We start from the raw sequence: 22,326 nt of genomic DNA on the forward strand, positions 1-22,326 counted from the left end.
GTTTGTTTGCATTTGAGAAATTGTTTCACAGACTTGGCTATTTTCTTTTTTTCTTTTGACCACCGGAATTGACAGATTGTGGGAAGACAAATCCCATTGGATTCCTAGCCACTGAAAACGAGACTCCGGAGTGAGTCTGGATTTCGTTTTGTTTATCTGGAACCCCAGATGTTCCAGAAATTGAACTGCCTTCTTCATGGCTTTGAGACATTCCTCGACCGTTGGTGCCCAGATCAACCAATCGTCGAGGTATGCTGCTACCATTATCCCTTGAGTTCTCAACTGTTGAACTACCACTTCTGCTACTTTCGTGAATACCCTGGGGGCTACATTCAGACCGAAGGGCATCACTTTGAATGAGAACGTCTGATTTCCTAGTTTGAAGCCTAGGAATGGACAGAAGTGTCTGGCTATAGGGATATGATAGTATGCTTCTGTAAGATCGATGGAGGTTGTGACGGCCCCACGGGGAAGTAAGGTCCGTACCTGCGAGATGGTGAGCATTTTGAACTTGTCGCAACGAATGAAAGAGTTTAGCTGTGACAAGTCTAAAATTACCCTTCTTTTTGTTGAGCCTTTCTTTGGCACGCTGAATAAGCGACCTTGAAATTTTAGATGCTTGACTCTCGCAATAGCTCCTTTCTGAAGGAGTTCCTCCGCATAATCTGTCAATTCCTTTGATGGTTCCTGATAGAATGATTTGATTGGAGGAGGATCTTTGATCCAACTCCAACCCAATCCTTTGGACACGATGCTCTGTGCCCATTTGCTGAACCCCCACCTGTGACGGAAGAGGAACAGCCTCCCTCCTACCTGGGGAGCCTCACTGTTGTTGGGCGGGTTGACCTCCGCGCCCTCCTCTGAAGTGCTTACCTCTTGCAGCTCTTCCTGTGCCACGTTGGCGAAAGTGGCCCCTCGCCCTGCTACCCCTAGAGAACCTATTAAAGGTTAGGTAGGCCTGGCTTTCGTACATTGAATTGAAGGCCGGCGAGACTGCGTAAGAGGTGGAAGGTTGACTTTGAGGAGACAACAGGAGAATGGGTTGCGTCTGCTTCGAAGTAGACGGCTGTCCCTGTTTGTGTAACTGTGGGACGGCCTGAACAAATTGCTGTTGCTGCTGTTGCTTCTGGTAAGGCTGGAACCTTCTTCCTGTCTTCTTTAGCTTCTTACCAGCAGCAGGGGCGGTCTCTTGTTTCCTCTTGGAAGAGATGCCCCCATCTGGCTCTAAGGCTCTGGTTAGCCTAGCAGCCTCGTGGTGCACCTCATTCACAGAGGCCTCTGGGAAGAGGTCCGCACCCCACATGCTGGAAGCTAAGAGTCTATTAGGCTCATGCCTGATAGTTGCCTCCTGCAAGACATGCTTTTGGCAGTTCCTTCTAGCTAGGAAGAAGTCAAAAGCATCAGCTTGGACTGTCTGAAGCTGTGATTTAGCCAGAATCTTGAATAAAGGTTCTGTGGCGTAAGACAGGGCAGCCATTTCCGTAATGATCAGGGAGTTAAGGGACCTCCCAAATCTTGTACGGGCATCAAACTCTGCCTGAATAAGGGTATCAGGCAGTCTTGGAAGCTTCTCACCAAACTGATCCATTGCGCAGTCTGGCTTAAGCTTACCTACTGAGAACGTGGCAGGCAAGTTCTCCCACAATTCTCCAAAGGCCGGGAAGAGCGGAGAAGTAGATTCCGCTTCCCTCAACTGTGGCATGGGCTCGTCCTTGAGGACTGCCTGAAGAGTCGCTTCAACTACTTTGGTAGCGAACGGAAGAGAAGCCTCCTCCTCCGTAGCGAAAATAGTGAATGGACTCTTGAATGCTTGGAGTTTGGTGTTGGTACACTCCCAATCCTCCAGGCAGTGAACCCATTCCCGCTGTCGCTGATCCCTACTATACAGCACAGTCTCTCGGGAGATCTTATCCTCTCTAGTGAGAGCAGCAACGGTCAGCCTAGCATACCCAATGAAAGGCTGAGTTAGTCCGGGAGGATAGAACTCGAAGTCCTCAATCCTTCGAGTTCCACACTCCGGGATAGAAATCATGCCGTCCTTGAAGGGGGCATAAAGCGGGCCAACTTGCCATGGGTTATCCATGGAGAAGGCTGGTAGGGATTCGTAAGGAGGTAACTGTAAAATACCAGTACCTGCTACAGGGGAGCTTGGCTGAGGAGCCTGGTTAAGACCAGCAAAGCGGTCGTCGTGCTCTCTAACTCGGTTAGAGAGATCTTGAATAGACTGGCCAGACTGGTTGATGGTGTTTGACAGCTGTGCAAACATCTGTTCAAACTTAGAGCCAAGAGAGCCAACCATCTCTCCCACTTGTTGCATCACAACTGCTGAAAAGGTGGTGGGATCAAAGGAGCTCGGTCCCGCCACCCCAACAGGAGTTACCGGAGTAGATCCGGTAGATGCCGGAGAAGGCGTTGGCTCGGCCGGAGCGCGAGCCTTCTCCTTAGAAGCCTTGCTTCTAGAGCTCTTAGAATAGGAAGAGCTAGGCTTTGCTTTCACCGCGTCAGCGTAGGAAGTCGTAGACTTCCTAGCTGAAGAAGACGACGACTTCTTAGAAGTCGTCTTATGCAGTGTCTTCTGTTCTCTCTGTCCCTTCACCTTCGGGGGTACAGAGAGAGCGGGAGAGCGGGCAGGGATCTCAGATCCCGTGAAGCCTTGGAATGAAGAGGAAGAAGGGACAGGGGAAGAAGATCCAGGAGCACCCAAGGAAAGACCTTGGGCGCCCGACACACCTACCTCAACCAACAAATCCTCTGCCCCTACCGCCATAGGCTCAATATTCAGGTCCAGGTTGGCCACATCTGGGACCGGCTCCTGCGTAGAGACGGACCCGAACGCCTGCTGCACCTCCTGCTGAATCGAGGCTATGAGAGGGGCTGCCGAGATGGGGTCCACGTAACCGGTCGACTTGCCACCGGGGAAGATCTGGACGGCCAGCTTCTTATCAAGAATATACGGCTGGCCCTTGGCGGCGTTCTTCCCGAAGCCGCCCACCCAAGCCTTCAGGGTTGCCAGGGCGACTTCCTTCACGGCGGCAGCCTGAAAGAGAAGGCGATATGAAGCTTCTAACGGCGGAGATAGGGTTTAACGAAGCTTAAAACTAAGTGTTAGTGGTGATAAGACCAAGAAAAGTCTAAGAGTAGACTTACCCCACCCAAAAGCTGACTAACGAGGTCGTAGCAGATGGTGCAAGCCTCCGGGTGCCAAACGATCAGTCCGTTGTGGGTGGTGGCACACGGGGCGTGGGTCCTACACTCTTCATGGGCGCAGGGGTCGTACAACGTCTCGTTGCAAACTGGGACCTGGCAGTTGGTAGCCTGTAAGTGGAGAGATACATGAGTATCAGGTGCACACTTACAGCCTAACAAATACTCCGCTGCATGCCGGAGCATGTAAGTTAGATTAAACCAGAGCCCCGCCGTAATACGTGTGGTAACTAGGTGGTTGGAGTTGGTCTAAGGCTACGCCGGAGACAGGAAAAAGATTCCAACCAGGAGTGGTGAGGAGCCATGAAACCACGACGGAGAACGACGGAGATAGTACATAAAATAAATTAAAACTAAAATTCACCGTAATATTAAGGGTATATCCGTATATAACGAAGTATAAAATTTTCCGTCTACTAGAAGAGTGCCCGGGTAAGGAGCGAGCTCTCCTCCGGTAGCGGAAAACAGGATATAGTAGGCAAGCAACAGACCACTAATAATTGACCACCCCGCCCACTGGCGGAGCCAGACGGACCTATAACCAAAGGGGCCCCCGCCTTCAGCGGAGGCTCCGTCCGTTTTTTTACGGTAGGGAAGGGTGGGACTGAGGCAATAGGGGGGTGGGGGGTTCCCGGCGTAACACCGGCGGGGAGAGAAGAGGGGGGGTGGGGGGGTGTGGCCTCCCCCCCCCCCCCCCCCCCCCCCCCCCCCCCCCCGTCACTACAGCTACCCGCTCGGTAACCCGGTACCCGAGACAAGTGGTCGCCCTAAACCCCAGCTGGAATGGAGCTCCAGGCCTCCTCAGAGAGAGAGGGAGGTAGGCTACTGTGGTTGTCATGGCAACCAAGGAGATCCACCAGACCCCTCCCTATACCTGGTAGGGAGGGAAGGGGAAGGGTAAGGTGCTAAGGGACACGTGATCGCAGGTGGCCTAAGCCGCGATAGCAACACAACCATAGAGGGGCCACGTGAACCAGACTGTACCAACACATGGCACAAGCACCTAGGCTAGCCTAACACCCTAAATAACACTGATAATACATCGTAAAGGAGGAAAAGACACTTTTAGTGAGAAAGAAGCCCAGGTGGGAGGATAAGCTGTTCCGAAGAACAGTAGACTACTCGGAGCCAGCGGTAGCCGATGAAGAGCAAGAGCTGGGATGTTGGCCAGAAACATTGGTTATAGGCCCTAAATACCAAACTAAGAGAAAATGGTAAAGGGGCTGTGTCCTAGCTATAAAAACGATGTAATAAACGATGAACGTAAATATAATAAGCCCATAAGAATAAGATGTCCCAGTATGGGAGACCAGGAAATCTTAACACGAGGCGGCACACGGCCGCCACAAGTCAACCGGGAGACCGTATATGACCTATAAAAAGGAAAATACTGGTCCCTGGGAGACTAAAATACTAGAAAATACTACTTATGAGGCACTTAACTTAGCTGAAGCAATAGCAGCACGTTCCATCGTAACTGATGAGATAAATCCAAGAAAACAACACGAGAGGAAAAAAGCACTCTAGCGCTGTGAAGCTAATGATTAAGGATGTCCGCTAGGGGCGCTGCTGTCCGTGGCGTCGGTAGTAGTAGTAGTAGCGGCCGCATCACCCTTTAGTATCAGCTCTCTCTGGTGGGGATTTTATGTTGGAAGGTCTAAATGGTGAATGACTCGTGGTAGTGATCCCACTCGCCTATATTCCCATACCGACACTACTTTTATAGAGTGAGCGAGTCAGTTTTACTGACATTTTCTTAATTTAGTTTTTCTCTGGTAATTTTAGATTAATTTTACCTAGAAATAATGATCTTAAGGATATTTCATAGGCCGACACGAGCTGAGCCCAGAAAAACACTGTCATTGTCTGATGAGGAGAAGGAGTAGGCCTCCAATCTGGCGCAGATGTGCTAGAGGCGAATAAATCAGGCAAATAAAGTGTCCGAGGTGGACATCGGCAGTTTTCATCGAGACTCTTAACAAGCTCGAATCTCCAGCAAGTGGGGAGAAGTCAGCCAGGCGTGAGGAGCCAGCCAGGCGCGAGGCGCCAGGCAAGCGAAGCACCAGCCAGACGCGAGGCGCCAGCCAGGCGCGAGACGCCAGGCAGGCGCGAGACGCCAGGCAGGCGCGAGGCGCCAGGCAGGCGCGAGGCGCCAGGCTGGCACGAGGCACCAGCCAGGCGCTAGGCGCCAGCCAGGCGCTAGGCGCCAGCCAGGCGCGAGACGCCAGGCAGGCGCGAGGCTCCAGCCAGGCGCGAGGCTCCAGCCAGGCGCGAGGCGCCAGTCAGGGGCGAGGCGCCAGGCAGGAGCGAGGCTCCAGCCAGGCGCGAGGCACCAGCCAGGCGCGAGGCGCCAGCCAGGAGCGAGGCGCCAGGCAGGAGCGAGGCTCCAGCCAGGCGCGAGGCGCCAGCCAGGCGCGAGACGCCAGCCAGGCGCGAGACGCCAGGCAGGCGCGAGGCGCCAGCCAGGCGCAAGCCAGGCTCTGGGCTTCATCCAGAAGAGATCTGTTGCAAAGAAAGCCCTGGTCTTCTTTGGAAGAGTGGAATCTCTAAAGCACTTCTTGAGTAACTTGACGTTTCCTTCAAACAGCTAAGAATTAAAAGCGCTTGAAGTGCGAGCTTTTAACAATTCTTGTTCTTTCCATAACAATATGTCATGAGAGTCTTATTAGCTGTATAACGGGAGACGCAACTCTGTGTTGACTTCTCTTTGCACGAAGGAGATCAAGTGGGCCTATGAGAGATCCTTCTCTCTTTGTTATACGTGTCCACTGATGCGTTGCTGGGATAGGGAGCCGACACTGATCCTTAACTAGTGAATTAAAATTTTTTTTTTTTTAATTTTAACATAAGTATATTATTTTCTGGGGTTATTTGAAATGAGTTTGGGGATAGCTCTTTTCAAATTAAGCACAAACCCTCGTGTTAGGATCAGGTGATCGGGATCGGTGTTGTGCTCCTTAAATTATGCCAATAGGCATTGGTGTATTGTCATGTAAGTGGATAAGACCCCATTGACAAATGACCACTAGATTCTGTCAAGTAAGTGGATAAGACCCCATTGACAGATCTACAAGAACTCTTAGCCATAGGTCACATCCTCGCTTGAGGCTCTTGAGACGAAGCAGACTACTAGCAATAGCTAGGAAGTCGACCCTTCGTCTAAACACATAGGAACCAAGGTTTTATTTATTTATTACCTACAACGTATGTTGTTTACCTGTCTATTCAGTAATAGCTGTCTTTTACCCTCCACCAATGGTGTGAATCAGCTATGTATATATCTGACAGGTAAGTTGAATGTATAAAAAGGATATTGTTATGATACAATAAAGTTTTATACATACTTACCTGGCAGATATATACAATTAAATGGCCCACCCAGCCTCCCCTCAGGAGACAGCTGGAAGAAAAAATATGAATTAGAAAACGGGTATGGTTCCTATTCCCGCCACCCAGCGGCAGGGGGGTAGATCACCTGACCTACCTGCTGCGTGTGCCGCGAAATTCGAATTTCTGTTGGACGACGGAGTAATAGCTATGTATATATCTGCCAGGTAAGTATGTATAAAACTTTATTGTATCATAACAATATCATTTTATGATGAAATTCATAAAAAAAACCAGGAATTTGTGGATATTTATCATAGAAAAATACCGCGAATGCGCGAATTTTCTGCCAATAATGCAGAAAAACGTTCCCCAGAGAAATCCGCGAATGTGTGAGTCCGCGAATCTGGAGAACGCGAATACGGGGGGTCCACTGTACTGGAAACAATGGCAGTTTTCCTAACCTTAAAACGTCTGGCTCCGGCCAGGAATAGCCATGTGAGAATAGTCTCGGACAGGCTTGTGGTGCTGCACTCCCTAAACAAAAGTGGTTCTAGGTCAGGCAATCTGGATCACATGATGATTGCCATATTTTCATTAGCAGCAGTAAATCACTGGCACCTGTCAGCAACCCATCTGGCAGGAGTCAAGAACGTGATAGCAGACGCACTGTCAATGACTAATCCACTAGAATCAGAGTGGTCCCTGGACAAGAGCTCATTTCAATGGATTTACAACCAAATCCCGGATCTGCACGTGGATCTATTTGTCACAGAATCCAATCACAAGCTGCCATGTTACGTAGCACCCAAGCTGGACCCTCAGGCCTATGCCACAGACGCAATGACCATACACTGGAACAACTGGCCGAAGATTTATCCTTTCCCCCAGTGAATCTTCTGATGAAGGTCTTGCACAAGCTACAGTCCTTCTCAGACCAAGTGGCACTGGTGGCACCCAATTGGCCAATAAGCAACTGGTTTCCGCTTCTTCTAGAAATGAAGCTCCAACCCAAACGGATCCCTCACCCGAAACTAACACAGACAGTACAAACTCAGACTGTGTCAGCTTCCTCAAGAATTCTGAACGCCCTAGCTTTATAGACTTCATGAAGTTTGCGGCCCAAAAGGGTGCGAGTATCGATCCATGTAGCATTATGTTTGTAGAATCAGATAAAAGAGATTCAACTCTCAGGCAATATGATTCGGCTGTCAGAGAGTTGGCCAAATTCCTGAAGGAATCACAGGCCCACAGAATGATTACTAATCTGGCAATTTCATTTTTCAGAACCCTGTTCGAGAAAGGCCTAGCCACCAGTACTATTACAACAATCAAGTCAGCCTTGAAGAAAAAACATTGCCCTCATATGGTCACTTGGTTTCTAAATGATGGTGTCAAACTGGCTTCAGAAACTAACAATGCAACATGCTCATATATAACTTTACTAAGGTAAACCTTATTCCTAATGGCTATGGCCTCAGGCGCTAGAATATCTGAACTCTCGGCGCTCTCACAAAATCCAGACCACCTAGATTTCCTCCCGTCAGGGGAAGTGTCACTATCCCCAGATCGAAATTTCTTGGCTAAGAATGAGGACCCACAAAATAGATGGGTTCCATGGAAAATCAGCCCTTCGACACAGGACACATCATTGTGCCCTGTCACTACACTTTTAGCCAGAACTTCCACAGCATCGTCAGGTCCTCTTTTCATTAATGAAAAAGGCAGCACTATTTCTCTTAAAGGTATTAGACAACAAATACTCTACTTTATCATTGACAGTTCCACATGTCAATGATATCCAAGCGGTGGCTACCTCTATTAATTACTTTCAAAATATAAACTTTGAGGTCCTGAAGAAGATATACGGGTTGGAAATCTCCAGTAGTTTTTAAGTGCCACTATCTAAAGAATTTAAAAGCCTTAAATTTCCAGTTATTACGGCAGGGAGCATAGTCTCCCCTGAATTATAAACTATATCATTCTTCTCCTTACTCCTTCCTCCCCTCCTACAATACTCTCCTCCTCCCCCCCCCCCCAATACTCTCTCCTTCCTACCTGCCTTGCTCGTACTCTCCACTATACCTCTCTCCATGCAATTGAGAGGGCCTGAGCGTCATCCTGCCACAGAAGATTATACATAGAATTTGTCCACAACTATTGTGTAGACAACGCTGTACATATTCTGTGAATGTAGTATATCCTAGTATATCTTATAGAGTGCAATCATGTTTTCTAATTTTAAGTCAGCGTAAGTCTTAGTCTAAGGAGTCAAGTAAATTTAAATATAAAATTTTTAAAAATTGAATTTGGTGTAAATATTAATTAAGTAAACTAAGTTCAAATGAACCTTTGGTTTCATTGATTCCTTCCTGGTAATTATAAGTAAGACTTATGAGGCTTGGACAGGCATTCTCTAGTAACTTCCACCAGCGAACACAGGTCGAACCCAGAAAAGGGATTTTGACGAAGGAAAAATCTATTTCTGGGGAAAGACCTGTGTCGCCCGGTGAACCCAACCCCCTCTATTGGATTTCCCATCCCTATACCAATCCAAGCCAAGAGAACGGGTCTAATCCAGGAATGTTAGGGGCGCTCGGGTCGTGGTGGAGCAGGGTAGTAGCGGCAAGGGGGGAGGTGTTGCCGATGTAACGGCCCATCTCTAGAGGAGGATTTTGGAAAGGGAATCTCTAATTGGCAGAAGACCTGTGAATAGTGGCTTCCACTCGCCTTGTACTTTATACACGACATCCTTAGGGTGCTCGCGCGAGGGTAGTAACCTCAGCATACCATGCTAGCTTTTTTCTCTAGTATATCTAGAACATATTTATACTAGAAAAGGCATAAGCAGGAACCTTTTCACCGGGCGAACACAGGTCTGTCCCCAGAAATAGATTTTTCCTTCGTCAAAATCCCTTTTATTTGTATATTTATTTGTACACTGTACTTATACAGACAGTCCCCAGCTTATGACGGGTTCGGCTTACTAAGTTCCGAGGTTACGCTGCTTTTCAATTATATATATCAGAAATTATTTCCAGGTTTATGACACATGTTCCAGGGTTACGAGACGACTCTGATCTGAAGGAAGAAATATGACTCCAAAAATGCAAAATAATCAATATTTGAAGGTTTTTTTATGAAAAATGTAATAAAAATGCAGTTTGCATAGTTTATAATACTCCCAAAGCATTATAAGGTTTTCTTAGGATTTTTTTTACAATTTGCCGGCTTACAATGATTTTCAAGAACGGAATCCCCATCTTAAGCCGGGGAGACTGCCTGTACATGTGTACATATGTATATGTGCACATGTGCCTGTGTGTAACTCCTTTTTCGAAAAACTTCCTCACCCATATCTTTTCCTTTCTCTTATCCCTCATCGAGTGCATTAAAACTGCCAAGTAATCTACAGAGGCTACTGCACCAACAGGCATCCTAATGATAACTAAAGTCTGGACAGGAAACATTTCTTGCAAACTTTATTTCCAAACAATGTTTCCTAGTGTGGACAGGCCTTAAGAGAATATGCACCGGTGTCTTGAAAGCGAAAGCCAAACAAAGTACTATGAATGATGGTAGTTCATGTATCACAGACACAAGATGATTAACTGTGAGACTATTGGGGCCCATCCATACATTTGCGTTATTGCTGGAATACTTTTTTTCTTTATATGGACTGAAGGGTCAAGAATCCATTTCAGTGCAAGAATTGGAGTTACTGTAATTAAGTGTAAGTAATTACAGTACCTATAAGTAATGTAGCTGGTTTGAAATAAATTGGTTTGAGCTAATGGTATAAAAGCCCAATACATATGTGATGTAAACTAAATTGCATTTACAGTTAGTATTAGTAGACCATCCAGACTAAGCCTAGTTGAAGGAACCTTTAACATGCTTTCCTGCCTACTTTTATATTGCTGCTAATAGTGTGCTTTTTGAAAAGTTGAGATGGGCAATTTTTCCTTTTTTTTGTTGGTGAAAGATATCACATGGTCTGTCTACCTTCTATGCTTATTACCCAAGGTAAACATGCTAAGTCACTGACATGCTGAGTTAACAGTATCTTTGGCTTGTTTGGTTTACCAGTAGTACTTAATTGAAATGTAAGGCAGTAATGATAATTTTTATACTAACCTGCTATTCAAATTTACAGGTATTGAAAGTATTAATACAAAGTGTAGATAATGAAGCCCCTGAAGTTGGAATATCAGGACATTTACTAGTTGATGAAGGAGGAAGTACAGTCATTCCACCTGTCTTCACCATTGCAGATGTGGATACTCCTGTGTCCAGACTTAACTTCATTATAGACGCTCCTCCCATATTTGGATATATTACAAATGCTTTGTCAGGTTAGTACATGGAATATTCTGATTTTAAAATCCTCAATCTCTCTAACCCTTCCTTCCTGTGAGAACAAATTTCAAAACTTAAAATAGTAGTGACAATAAAGTTACATACTTCCCAGCATCTGAAATGCTCCAACCTTAGAGATGCACCCAAACTTTTACTAGCAAAATAAAAAACAAAATTGCACCACTTTAATGAGTTTAAGGCTTTACTTGGTTTGTTGTTATGTGCATGTGACTGTATCAGTGCATTGAAGTTTGTACTATGGCTCCAGATGATACAGCATGTTCATTATATTGTCCTTTTTGTAGTATGTTTTATATTTTATATTAAGTACTTTTTTGTTTTTTCAAGTTCATTGACTTTGATATTTAATAAGCTTTTCGGAAGTCAACATGCCTGCAAATGAATGGGGCTACAGTTGTAACAGCATTTGAAGATTTTGATAGTAGTATAGGATGTAACTGTATGCAGCAATAGAGAATATTATAAATACATCCTAAATAAAACAAAATAGAGATATCTAGAATAAAGATTGAAATCCTCAGAATACAGATATTACAAATAAAAAAAAATTTATAATCTTCAAAACCTGAAAATGTTTTGTACAGTAACATTAGTTTTGTAAAACTGATACAAGAATGAATCTTTGTGGTTGCACCTACATATTTTTTGTCTTTTATACTGTACAGTACTGTAATATGTACTACTTTTGTTTACTATTCCAACTAAGTAGTATAATCTGTACACATTTTTCAGAGGTCATATACAAGGGTTCTGATCACTGTCTAGCAGATAACATTCTTCTCATGTAAGGATAGGATATAAAAACTTAATATGTATCTGGCCTCTAGGACACGGGAAATTTCTGAGAATATTTAAAAAAAATAGTATCTTTGATGCCGGGAACACATAGTAAGTACAAGCCTATTTAAAAAGTTATTAGTAGAAAATGATGAAATAACAGGTTTTGACCTAAGGAAAACCTATTTTTGGTAGTCACTGTTGATTCCTCAAAGGATTTACCTTCCATGGTGTGGGGCGCTGGCACACACCATGGAGGGTAAATCCTTTGAGGACGAAACAGCTACTATGCTATCAAAAATTGCAATATGGAGCAAAATCTGTAGGGTCATTGCTAACTTAATTATGTGCTGTACAGAAGAACACAGTTACATTAGTTTGACAATGGAAAGGGACACAAATACAGGTTCATAAAGTGTGTGGTAATGTGCAAATGAGTTTCAGACTGGGATGCTTTAGTAATAACAAACCTTTCACAGTGATCTATAATGTGTCCTTAAATTTATGCTATCTTTTGTTGGAAGAATCAGTCTCTGGGTACGTCATTTAGATTAATAACTTTTCTGGTGAAGCCACTTAGTTAAATGAATTAAATTATAATCTTTTCACACTCAACTGATTGTCAAAAGATTATAATTTAATTCATCAAAATATTGCATATGCTTTTCCATGATGATGGTCTTCTGCAGGAAACTGTTTTTGCTAATAAGTCTTGGGATACATATTTTTATGGCCACTGTTTACCATCTGGGATACCTAGTAATTAACCTCTCTACCAGTCTACCTGGTTATATGTCCATAATGGTTGTTTTTCATCTGTACTTTTAATATCTTGGGAGATAAAGACCTAAAACTTCATCTATTCATCTATGGTTGACACTTAATGAAAATTAACTATCACCCATATTATTTTAGAGATCAAAGGCCAAAACAGGATTGTAACCTCAACCAATAGTTTAAACTGTAAAGTGTGGAGAAGTTGTATGTGGCATGCAGAAAAGGTCAGCTGGGCATTCAACATATACCATAACTTTTGACGTAAACAAGAAAGAGAGAATATTTTGCGTATGTAATCTACGAATGAAGCCTGTGTGCCACCCACATTACCTTGGGCATTGTGTTTCACAAACATGCCATGGTTATACATCTTGTCTTGCAGTTACTGATTCTATTCTTATCATTATTGTTGTTTACATATGAAAAATAACATAACCACCAACCTGATGCTGTTCATGGTAGACAATTTACACTTCTTCTTTGCTGTCTGCTTATGAATATTTAACTGTTATCTGTTTGCATAAAACTCTTGGAATGATTGAGATCCATACTTATATTTTATTATCTGCCTATTTTATTTGCCTTGGAGTAAATTTCAATTATTGATTTCAGAACCTCAGAGTAGAGCAGGAACAACTACGTCAGTCTTCAACTTTCCATTATTTGATGTACTTGGAGGAAAAATAAAATATGTTCAGTCACAGCATCGCCATCAGGAACCTGTAGAGGATTCATTTCTTTTCCATATAACAGATGGCATCAATGAATCACCCCTTGAGAGACTGAACATATCAATACAGGTGAAAATATACTTTCATAGTTTATTCATTAGATATGGTTTTGTCATTTTTGTGTCCTGTCAAATAATTATAGATTTGTAATTATAAATATGCATCTTTATGTAAAAATATTCATCCTTCACTGCTAGCTGCATATCATTATTGTCCCCTGTCTTATACAATCCTTAGAGGGTGAACAATTTTGCTTATATAATTTAAAAGCTTGCATATTATTGTTGTGTGGATTTAAAACTTTGAAGTTATTCTTTTGGCTACAGTGATTATTTTTTTATTGTCAGTAAAAGTTTTAATACTTGGTATAGCAATAATAGATTTTTTATTTTAGCCCAAGAATGATGAATCACCCGTGATTCTTGGTGAGCAAGTTGTTCTGGAGCAAGGCAAGACAGTTGTTATCACCAATCAGTCTCTCTTCATATCAGATTCAGATACTGACAATGAACAGCTCATTATAAAGGTTGTCCAACCTCCTGTGCATGGTGAGACTTCAATTTTTTCACAACAGTTTTGATGTTATTTTATATTTAAAACTTATGATTAGTAAAGATTGTACAATTCATGTACTTTTGATATTATAATGTGTGTGTGTGTGTGTGTGTAGTGCTTCAAATTATATGATCAGAGAGCAACTTTACATTTGTGTTCTCTTATGTATGTATACTGCAATGTATTTGAATGTTAATTCAGTACCATATTTAATGTCAATAGAAATTGTATTATGTAAGTTTAGATTCACATCTAGAGATAATTTATCATATTCTCTCACAGGATAGTTTGGTGCATCTTGCCCTGTATTTTCAACAAAGCACTGTATGGTACTGTATGGGAATAGCTAGCTGAAAATTATAATGTACATATGTGATTTTTGTGAGAATTGCTAATAAGTTGGAAAAATTAATAATTTATGTGTTGAATTACAGTTTGCAAATTTGCTAACTGGATCAGCTGATATTGTTGAAACCTTGGATCAGATATTAACTGAGATGCATTCATGGTAGAATATTTGTTAGCAAATTAAATGGAAAGTTTCACAAAACTCTTATGTTGTAAATGTTATTTTTTTTTCCCTACATGGACAAATAGGATCAGGCATAATAGCCAAGAACCCTATCATTTTTGAGTGTATTATCTCCAGATTAACGGCAAGAAAATTTGAATGCATGGGCTCTATTGTTTAACACAGAAACTTTACTAACTTATTTTCATCAAGATAATTAATCTCCCATAGTTTTCTTGCTTTTAATCTCAGTATTGTCATTCCAGTGTATATACTTATGTAATATTGTTGACAGAAGGTTATAAAGTGGCCTACTGTTGACATAGATTTCTGGAGGGTTTACTTTTCCCAGGATAAAAATTGATACAGTTTGCTCCTATACCTCCAAAGAAGTAATCGATATTAGACAGACAAAATCTTTTTTTAAAAGGCTACCTCAAGGCACACTACTTAGATATTCATTATTCATTTTGTTAATATTTAACCCGCGATAAAGGACAATTCTTGACACTGAAATTCTTACATAATTGGTCAAGTTTGAGATATTTGCCTCCCTACCTGTCCTTCCAAATAGTAAAGGCAGTCAGATTCATGTTAATGGCAATTCAAGCTAGTGTTAACATGATTATTTATGATGTAGCCAGAAGGTAATGAAAGTACTGAAGAAATCCTGGAGACTTGATTAACTAATTTTTTTGGGGGGAAATACCATTGTAGTAACACCTCTTGCAATTTGGGTATTTTGAAAGCCTTTTGTATTATTACTGACCTTCATTTTGACAAGTTAACTTTTTCTCACCCACGTTTAATGCATTTTGTTATAGTTTTTATAATTTTTTAAATACTTTTCTTTGTGCCAAAGAGGAAAGTTGGGTTATGAGTGGTTCTCAGCTGACAGTAATGAAATTTCTGTAATGATCAGTGAATCTGAATTTTTTTCATGCTGAGATTATTGAGAATTGTAACTGCTCTTTCTCTTGTTTGACTTGTAGGTTCCATTCATCGGAAGGCATCCCCAGATGTGTCAATCAAAAAAAGTGAACTTCTTGGTAGAGACCGAAGCTTTACTTTTCAGGATATCATAGATGACCTAATACTTTACTCTCATGATGGATCAAGGGAGCCAGAAGATGTTATGGAAATAATGGTAAGGGTTTGAGTGGTTGTAAATTCTAAGCTTGTTTCCATTTGACTTTCATCTATTTTGTTCTTAAGGGAAAACATTTATTTATGTGGTCAAAATTCTTTAGTAGTGGAGTAAATAATTTTAAAAACAGTTGTCCAGAGAATCATCTGCTAACACCTATCTTGGCCAGACAGGAATCATGCTTCATAAAAAAATTACTTCACAAAATGACATTTTTTTTCTGTTGCACAATATTATATTATTAAGAATTAATGTATATGTCCATGGTTGTATTTGTTGAGTGCTGAGGGGAGGGAGTTAGATGAACCATGGTTTACAACATAAGAAATTTATTTCAAGAAAATTGTCTAAATTATTACAATAGGCCTACATGCTACCAAACCTTAGTTACATATACAATATAAATAAGATTTCTTGGGCATAGAGCTGTGGGCCTATGGTCTCACACTCCATGAACCCCCCCCTTGCCTCCTTCCTTTTCATATAGGCAACAATCTTTGAACATATCTTCATTTATACATAAATAGAAACCATATCAGAATGAGGAAGTTAACTCTTATCAGCTTCAGCCAGAATTCCAAGAGAAAAAGTAATTGACTCTAGGATTGCTGTGATAAGATAAAACTGCCCTAATCGTAGCTGAAGGAAAGTTATGAAAAATGTATAATAGGTCAAATGAATGAATGTAAAAAAAAAAAAAGGAAATCCAGAAGTAATAATCTCATAAGCAAAATTTTATCTGGGAAACCTATACACTGGTGCATGAAGAATCATACTGACTGCTGATCAGGGCCCTGGGGATCTGCCCACACTTATGCAATACTGGCTGAGCTTTGTTCATCTTCAGAGGCGTAAGCATCTAAAACTTTTTATAGCACACAAAAAATTACTATGGTAAATAAGAAATATGAAACAATAATTTGGTGTGGTTATTTGTGGAAACAGGATCATAATTAGGTATACAAGATAGTTTGAGTAGGCTGCTGAACTAAAAATCTTTACTCTAATAGTGGATCATAACAGCATAGCTTAACAAGAAAAAGATAGGAAACTTGGGTTATTTATGGACCAGAAACTTTCATAATAAATGCAGTGGTTTCCCCGTATTTGTGGGGGATGTGTACCAGATCCCCCTCCCCACGCATAGTTAAAAACCATGAATTGTTGGATATATAAAAATGCTTAAAATGGCCTATTTTGTTAGCTAAAACTCAAGAAAAACCCACTAAAAATTTTTATACCTGGTTTTTTTAATATTTTTATCACAAAAGTGCATTTCATGATGAAATTGATAAAAAAAAAAAACAGGAATTTGTGGATATTTCTCATAGAAAAATACAGCGAATATGCGAATTTCCCGTGAATGAAGGGGGGATGTGTTCCAGAGAGAAATCCGCGAATGTGTGAACGCAAATATGGGGTCCACTGTATCCACCAAATGTGTGAAGTGAAAGGGCATGTAGGTTTGCCATGAACAGCAATTACAATCTACAGAATAAACACTGGAATTTATGTGACAGAAATAATCATAAAGGCCAGAAACCATAAATGTGACAAAAGTTAGCAAGAATAAAAGAAAGTAGGAGGTTTGTTTGGAAATACGTAGTAGATCAGATAAACATGTTGGAGTCAATATTTGTTGCTCTGCCAGTGGTCCCAGTGGTTTATGTAAAAAGCAGAGAAATTTTGCTTGGCTGAGAGGCACAGTATTTCCTTTTACCAATTTGCCCCTAACTCTGTTTTATGATTCCGTGTTCCCACTGTAACAGAACAATTAGTATTTGGTAGTAAAGATGGTAGGAATATGTTACATATCTAATATTGTAATATCTTTTACAATATAGGGGTCATAAGTCAGATTCCTTAAACTAGTCAGAATTGATGATGTCATATAGTTGTATAGTAATTTGCAAGTACTAATATCTGTGAAAGTTAAATCTTATATACTCGATTACTTTACAGCAAAGTGAAGTAAGTGTTACTAGTTCACAAAATGTTTTTCTTCCTGAAGTCTTTCCATTTACTCTGAGTTGTTTGTGAGAAGCCTTAGAATAATTTTTCAGTAATACATCATTCTTATTGTTTAAGGTGAATGATGGCAACCATGAGACTGGAGGATTAGTGGAATTTATCATTCTGCAAAAGATGGATGAAACACCAAGGCTTCGGCTCAATGAAGGCATCACCCTTAAATCTGGAGAGGTTATGCTTATATCTTCATCACTCCTGCTTGCAGAGGATATGGATTCAGAGGCAGATATGATAAAGTATGTAGTGACAGGTTTACCAATATCTGGCGAGCTTGAGATTTTCCACCCACATCGAGGCAAATGGGTTCCTTTGACAGTTGGGTCAGTGTTCATGCAAAAGGACATCTTAGATAATAATGTCAGGTAACCAACAGTAGTACTTTATCGTTTATGCTTTCATATTAATTTTAGTACCACACAACTACAAGAGCTGTTTAGTTATCTGTTTTTTTTTTTTTTTTTTTTACTAACCTTTAGAAGTAGATTTTGTAGAGCTGTAGATGACAGTATTTCTCTGTAATTATTGTTAGTAATATTGAATTACTTCATAAATTAAATCTTGCATGTTTTTGACAATTATATGGCAATAAAGAAACCTTTTTCATCAAATATGCAAAACATTGAGAACTTTAAAATCATAAATGATCTTATTGCAAAGTCAGGCTGAATTGAATTAAGTTTTGTCATTGCTAATGGGTTGACAGTGAGCTGAATTCAGTTAGAACTTTTAAATCAGTTAAGTCTCCATAAGTATTTGCTAATAGGATATTGTGTTGGATTTGAATTTTTATCCAAAGAATTTTCAGTTACCCATTCTTATAAGAATTAATTTTCATCAGGTTTGTGCATCAAAAAGACATTCCAAGTGGCAAAGATACCCTTCGTTTTAACCTACAAGATACAGAGGGAAACGTTATGATGGACCAAGCATTGTCCATTACTGTATTAGAAGACAAAATACCGCCAACAATAACTATCAATACAGGGCTTACCCTGAAGGAAGATGCATCAGCAGCCATTACTGCAGAAATGCTTTCATCTATGGATGCAGAAATGGATCCAATGGAGCTTGAATACATGGTCGGTATTGCCTTTATAGGGTCAGTAGGGTGAACAATCAGATCTTTTCCATTCTATATATATAAAACAAAATAAAAAAGATAGATGTATATCATAAATTTGATAATGCATCAATTTATGTGGATGAAAATTACAGAGCATGAAAGGACAACGTAGGGGAGTACTGTCTATAGTATACTTTGTGCAGTGAATTGTTGGCAGCTTTGAGGTTATTTGCAGTATCCTTTTCTCCTTCTAGGCCCAGGTGCATTGCTCTCTATCCTTTTTTTCCTATTCCATTTGGTCACTTTTCACTGAAGTTCCCAACTACTTTAAATTTTGTTCTTTCTGAGTTTTCATGTATGTACGTACTAATAATATTTAAGAATATGTACAGTAAACCCTGTGAACAATCCTGTGAATGTCTGTAAATGGAAATTGTTTCCATTAAGATACTTTATGAAAATAACAATGAAGAAAAGAGATTTATAAGGCCTGAAAGTAATGTTAGAGCAAGAGGAGATGTATGAGTGATATCACATCAATACTTATAAAATACAAACTTAATAAGAGTATACGTACCTGAATAATTCTTCCTTGTACAGTATGAATGAATGTTGTATCAGTTTGATGTTACATATATATTACCATTGAAAATATTACAGTGTTCCCCCTGTATTCACGGGGGGATGCGTACCAGACCCCCTTTCCCCCCCGGCAAATAGCTAGAACCCGCGAGTAGTTGAAACCCTATAAAACACTTAAAACTGCCTATTTTGTTGGGTAAAACTCAAGAAAAATCCACAAAAAATTTTTATACCTGGTTTTTTTAAGTTTTATCACAAAAAGTGCATTTTATGATGAAATTAATTTAAAAAAAACAGGACTTTGTGGATATTTCTCATAGAAAAATACCTTGAATGCGTGAATTCCCATGAATAATGGGTGTATATGTTCCAGAGAGAAATCCGCGAGTCCAGAGTTCACAAATTTGGGGGTTCACTGTACTTCCATCTTTAAAAGTAGGGAAGTCATTTATGTATCACATTTTCCATTCCAGTTGGTGAGTGGACCTGATCATGGTCATCTTGAACTTACAACTGGACCTGGAAAATCTATTACAACATGGACTCAAGGAGCACTTGAACTTGGAATTTTGAGGTATCAGCATCAAACCATGGATGAAAGTACCTCAGATCAATTTACATTTACCATAACTGATGGGTAAGTATTTATTTCTCTTGAGAATTGAGCATGATTATGATGTTTAAGAAAGTGTGTCTGATGGATAGAGTTTCAGATTTCTGTTCTTGAAGTCTTCAGTGAGGAATTCTCCTAAAGATGATTTACCCTCCAACAAACAAAACAGGGCACCAAACATTTGAGTTGAACTAATATTGCAGTGTCATTTAGTGGGAGAGAATAAAATGGATTTTGATTTCTCCTCAGAAGTTAAATAGTACTGTACTGTAGCAGAATACAAGTTATGGAGAATTGTTTTGTAATCATACATTTTTGGCACACTTTTTACCTTGCATTGATTTTAGCTTAAATATTACAGGTACAACAATGTGACAGATTCATTTTTCATCAATATTATCCCAGTTGATGATGAGCTTCCATTCCTCGTACTGAATAGCATTAAAGCTCAAGAAGGAGCAAGGAAGATATTATCACAGTTTGAGCTAGAGGCTTTAGATGTAGATACCAAAGACAGGCAAATTGTGTTTACTGTGGTACGCCAACCGCGGCATGGAAAATTGGAGCTCAAAACAAGTGATGGTTACACAGAAGCGGAAGTATGTATTCTATATGACATTTTAATTCTAGATGTAAATAAAATGCCTCATTAACACTGAATAATTTTTTCAACTGTACGCTGTCTTGATTTAATACCTAGTACATAATTCAAAGTAATTTCAGTGGGTTTTATATTGTGGTATCTTGAATATATAGTATGTCAGTTTGCATGACCAAAAATTAGTAAGAAAGATTAGAATTTCAGAATTAGCCTATATGTATTTTTGACATGTGAAAGCTGAAAGGCATGATTGCCACACATGCAGCATAAAACTTAGGTACACTAGGGTTGTGAACCACACATATTATGCTGTTTGTATGAGATAATATGAAGCTATGCTTTGTTTTTTAGGTGTTTTCGATGCTTGACATTTACAATGGGGATGTTTCATATCTTCATGATGGTTCAGACACTGCTAAAGACTCCTTCAAGATAACATTGAGTGATTCAACAAACAAGATGTACCGACAGGGCATGGGGGAGGAACCTACTAATAAGCCAACATCTATACACATTGAAATTTCTTCTGTAGATGATGGAACCCCAATACTAACTGCAAACAGGGGACTGAATTACTTACAGCAGGAGGATGGTAAAGTAAGTGTTATAATTCTCATACTGTGAATTCATTGCAAATTTTCATCTTGAGTCTGTTTGAACTTCATGGTAGTATTCAAATGTTTTGTGCTGATAATTACAGAAATTCAGTCTCTCTCTCTCTTCTCTCTCTCTCTCTCTCTCCTCTCTCTCTCTATCTATCCTCTCTCTCTCTCTCTCTCTCTCTCTCTCTCTCTCTCTCTCTCTCTCTCTCTCTCTCTTTTCTCTCTCTCTCTCTCTCTCTCTCTCTCTCTCTCTCTCTACATGTATTTTTACACAACTTTTAACGTATGGAATTCTGCGACATTTTAAACTTTAACTCAGTAAATAAAGAAAGAATTGTTAGCAATTTGGTGAAAATATATAGTTCATAGGAAATACTGTAATGGCCAATGAAAGCCCATGTGAGCAGCGTTCTTACACAATTGTTAGTAATTCTATTCAATTTCTATGGTGTCTTTTGTGTCATTTGTTGAATTTGACACCTTTGTAACTGCTAAGTTTAGCTGTTATAGAGGTAACTGATAAATTTAACTTTGCGAAAAAGTGAGTGGCTCCATCAGTTCATGTGTTGAACACAAAACTTTATGCTCTACAAAGTGAGGTAACTGGACATAAGTGAGGATTGCTTGCTTTGAGCACTCCCATTTATGCAAGATGAAGTAGCTTAGCTTCCACTCACTGGAGCTGTTCATAACCAAACAGGGGAAGCACATGCATGTTTATGGAACCTTTTACATAATTAAATTTATGTAAAGTACATCACTGCTGCCAGTTTTACATTAGTATACAAAATCTGTTTTTTGTTATGTTAACATTACCCTGAGGATCAAGGCTTAATTGAAACAGTTTGATTACAAAAGCTTATTTATAAAACTTTATTTCTTCAGATTAACAAATCATATAGAACAAATAAAATTCTACTAAAATGTTCCTTTTTCTTGAAGGAAGGGGTACATTATTTAAGCTGCTTGAATGGTTTTCAGGCTTTTAGTTTCATAACAACTCATGAACTACATACTGAGGATGAGGACACACCACCTGAGAATCTACGCTATTCCATTACCCATCCACCAAGCCATGGCGTTGTAAGGCTAACAACTAATCAGAGACCTGTTTCATCTTTCACACAAGGTAAAATATTTTGTCTTTTCCCCTTATGATAAATTAACAGACTTCACACATGGTTTGTCCCAAAGATAGGACTTAGGATTGGTGTAGGGTATATGTATCTGAGTCATTCATGCTAGAGGATTGCTAATTATAAATCTTCATGGATAACATAACATGATTCCAGTAAATTGTAAATAATTAGTTTTAAAATCATAAGACTTATTTTCAAGGCATGTGAGATTATGGTATTTATTTTTTCAATATTGATATTAACCCATTACTCATTATTAAGCCCAATTTGTGGCACTGCAAATCTT

General features: G+C 40.2%; 1 protein-coding gene across 3 annotated transcripts in view; it reads left to right on the top strand.

Annotated features, from left to right (window-relative positions):
* LOC135225699 (extracellular matrix organizing protein FRAS1-like) overlaps positions 1-22,326 on the top strand; it is a 409,627-nt gene that overhangs the window by 346,815 nt on the left and 40,486 nt on the right. For all 3 annotated transcript variants that reach the window (XM_064265056.1, XM_064265057.1, XM_064265058.1), the window contains 10 exons: positions 10,688-10,886; positions 13,078-13,265; positions 13,591-13,744; positions 15,255-15,409; positions 17,498-17,802; positions 18,279-18,519; positions 19,559-19,722; positions 20,060-20,297; positions 20,651-20,896; positions 21,883-22,030. In XM_064265056.1, coding sequence (XP_064121126.1) covers positions 10,688-10,886; positions 13,078-13,265; positions 13,591-13,744; positions 15,255-15,409; positions 17,498-17,802; positions 18,279-18,519; positions 19,559-19,722; positions 20,060-20,297; positions 20,651-20,896; positions 21,883-22,030 — 2,038 coding nt within the window. The remainder of the gene's footprint in view (positions 1-10,687; positions 10,887-13,077; positions 13,266-13,590; positions 13,745-15,254; positions 15,410-17,497; positions 17,803-18,278; positions 18,520-19,558; positions 19,723-20,059; positions 20,298-20,650; positions 20,897-21,882; positions 22,031-22,326) is intronic.

This window comes from Macrobrachium nipponense, chromosome 13 (assembly GCF_015104395.2).
Source record: "Macrobrachium nipponense isolate FS-2020 chromosome 13, ASM1510439v2, whole genome shotgun sequence".
NCBI classification, from domain to species: domain Eukaryota; kingdom Metazoa; phylum Arthropoda; class Malacostraca; order Decapoda; family Palaemonidae; genus Macrobrachium; species Macrobrachium nipponense.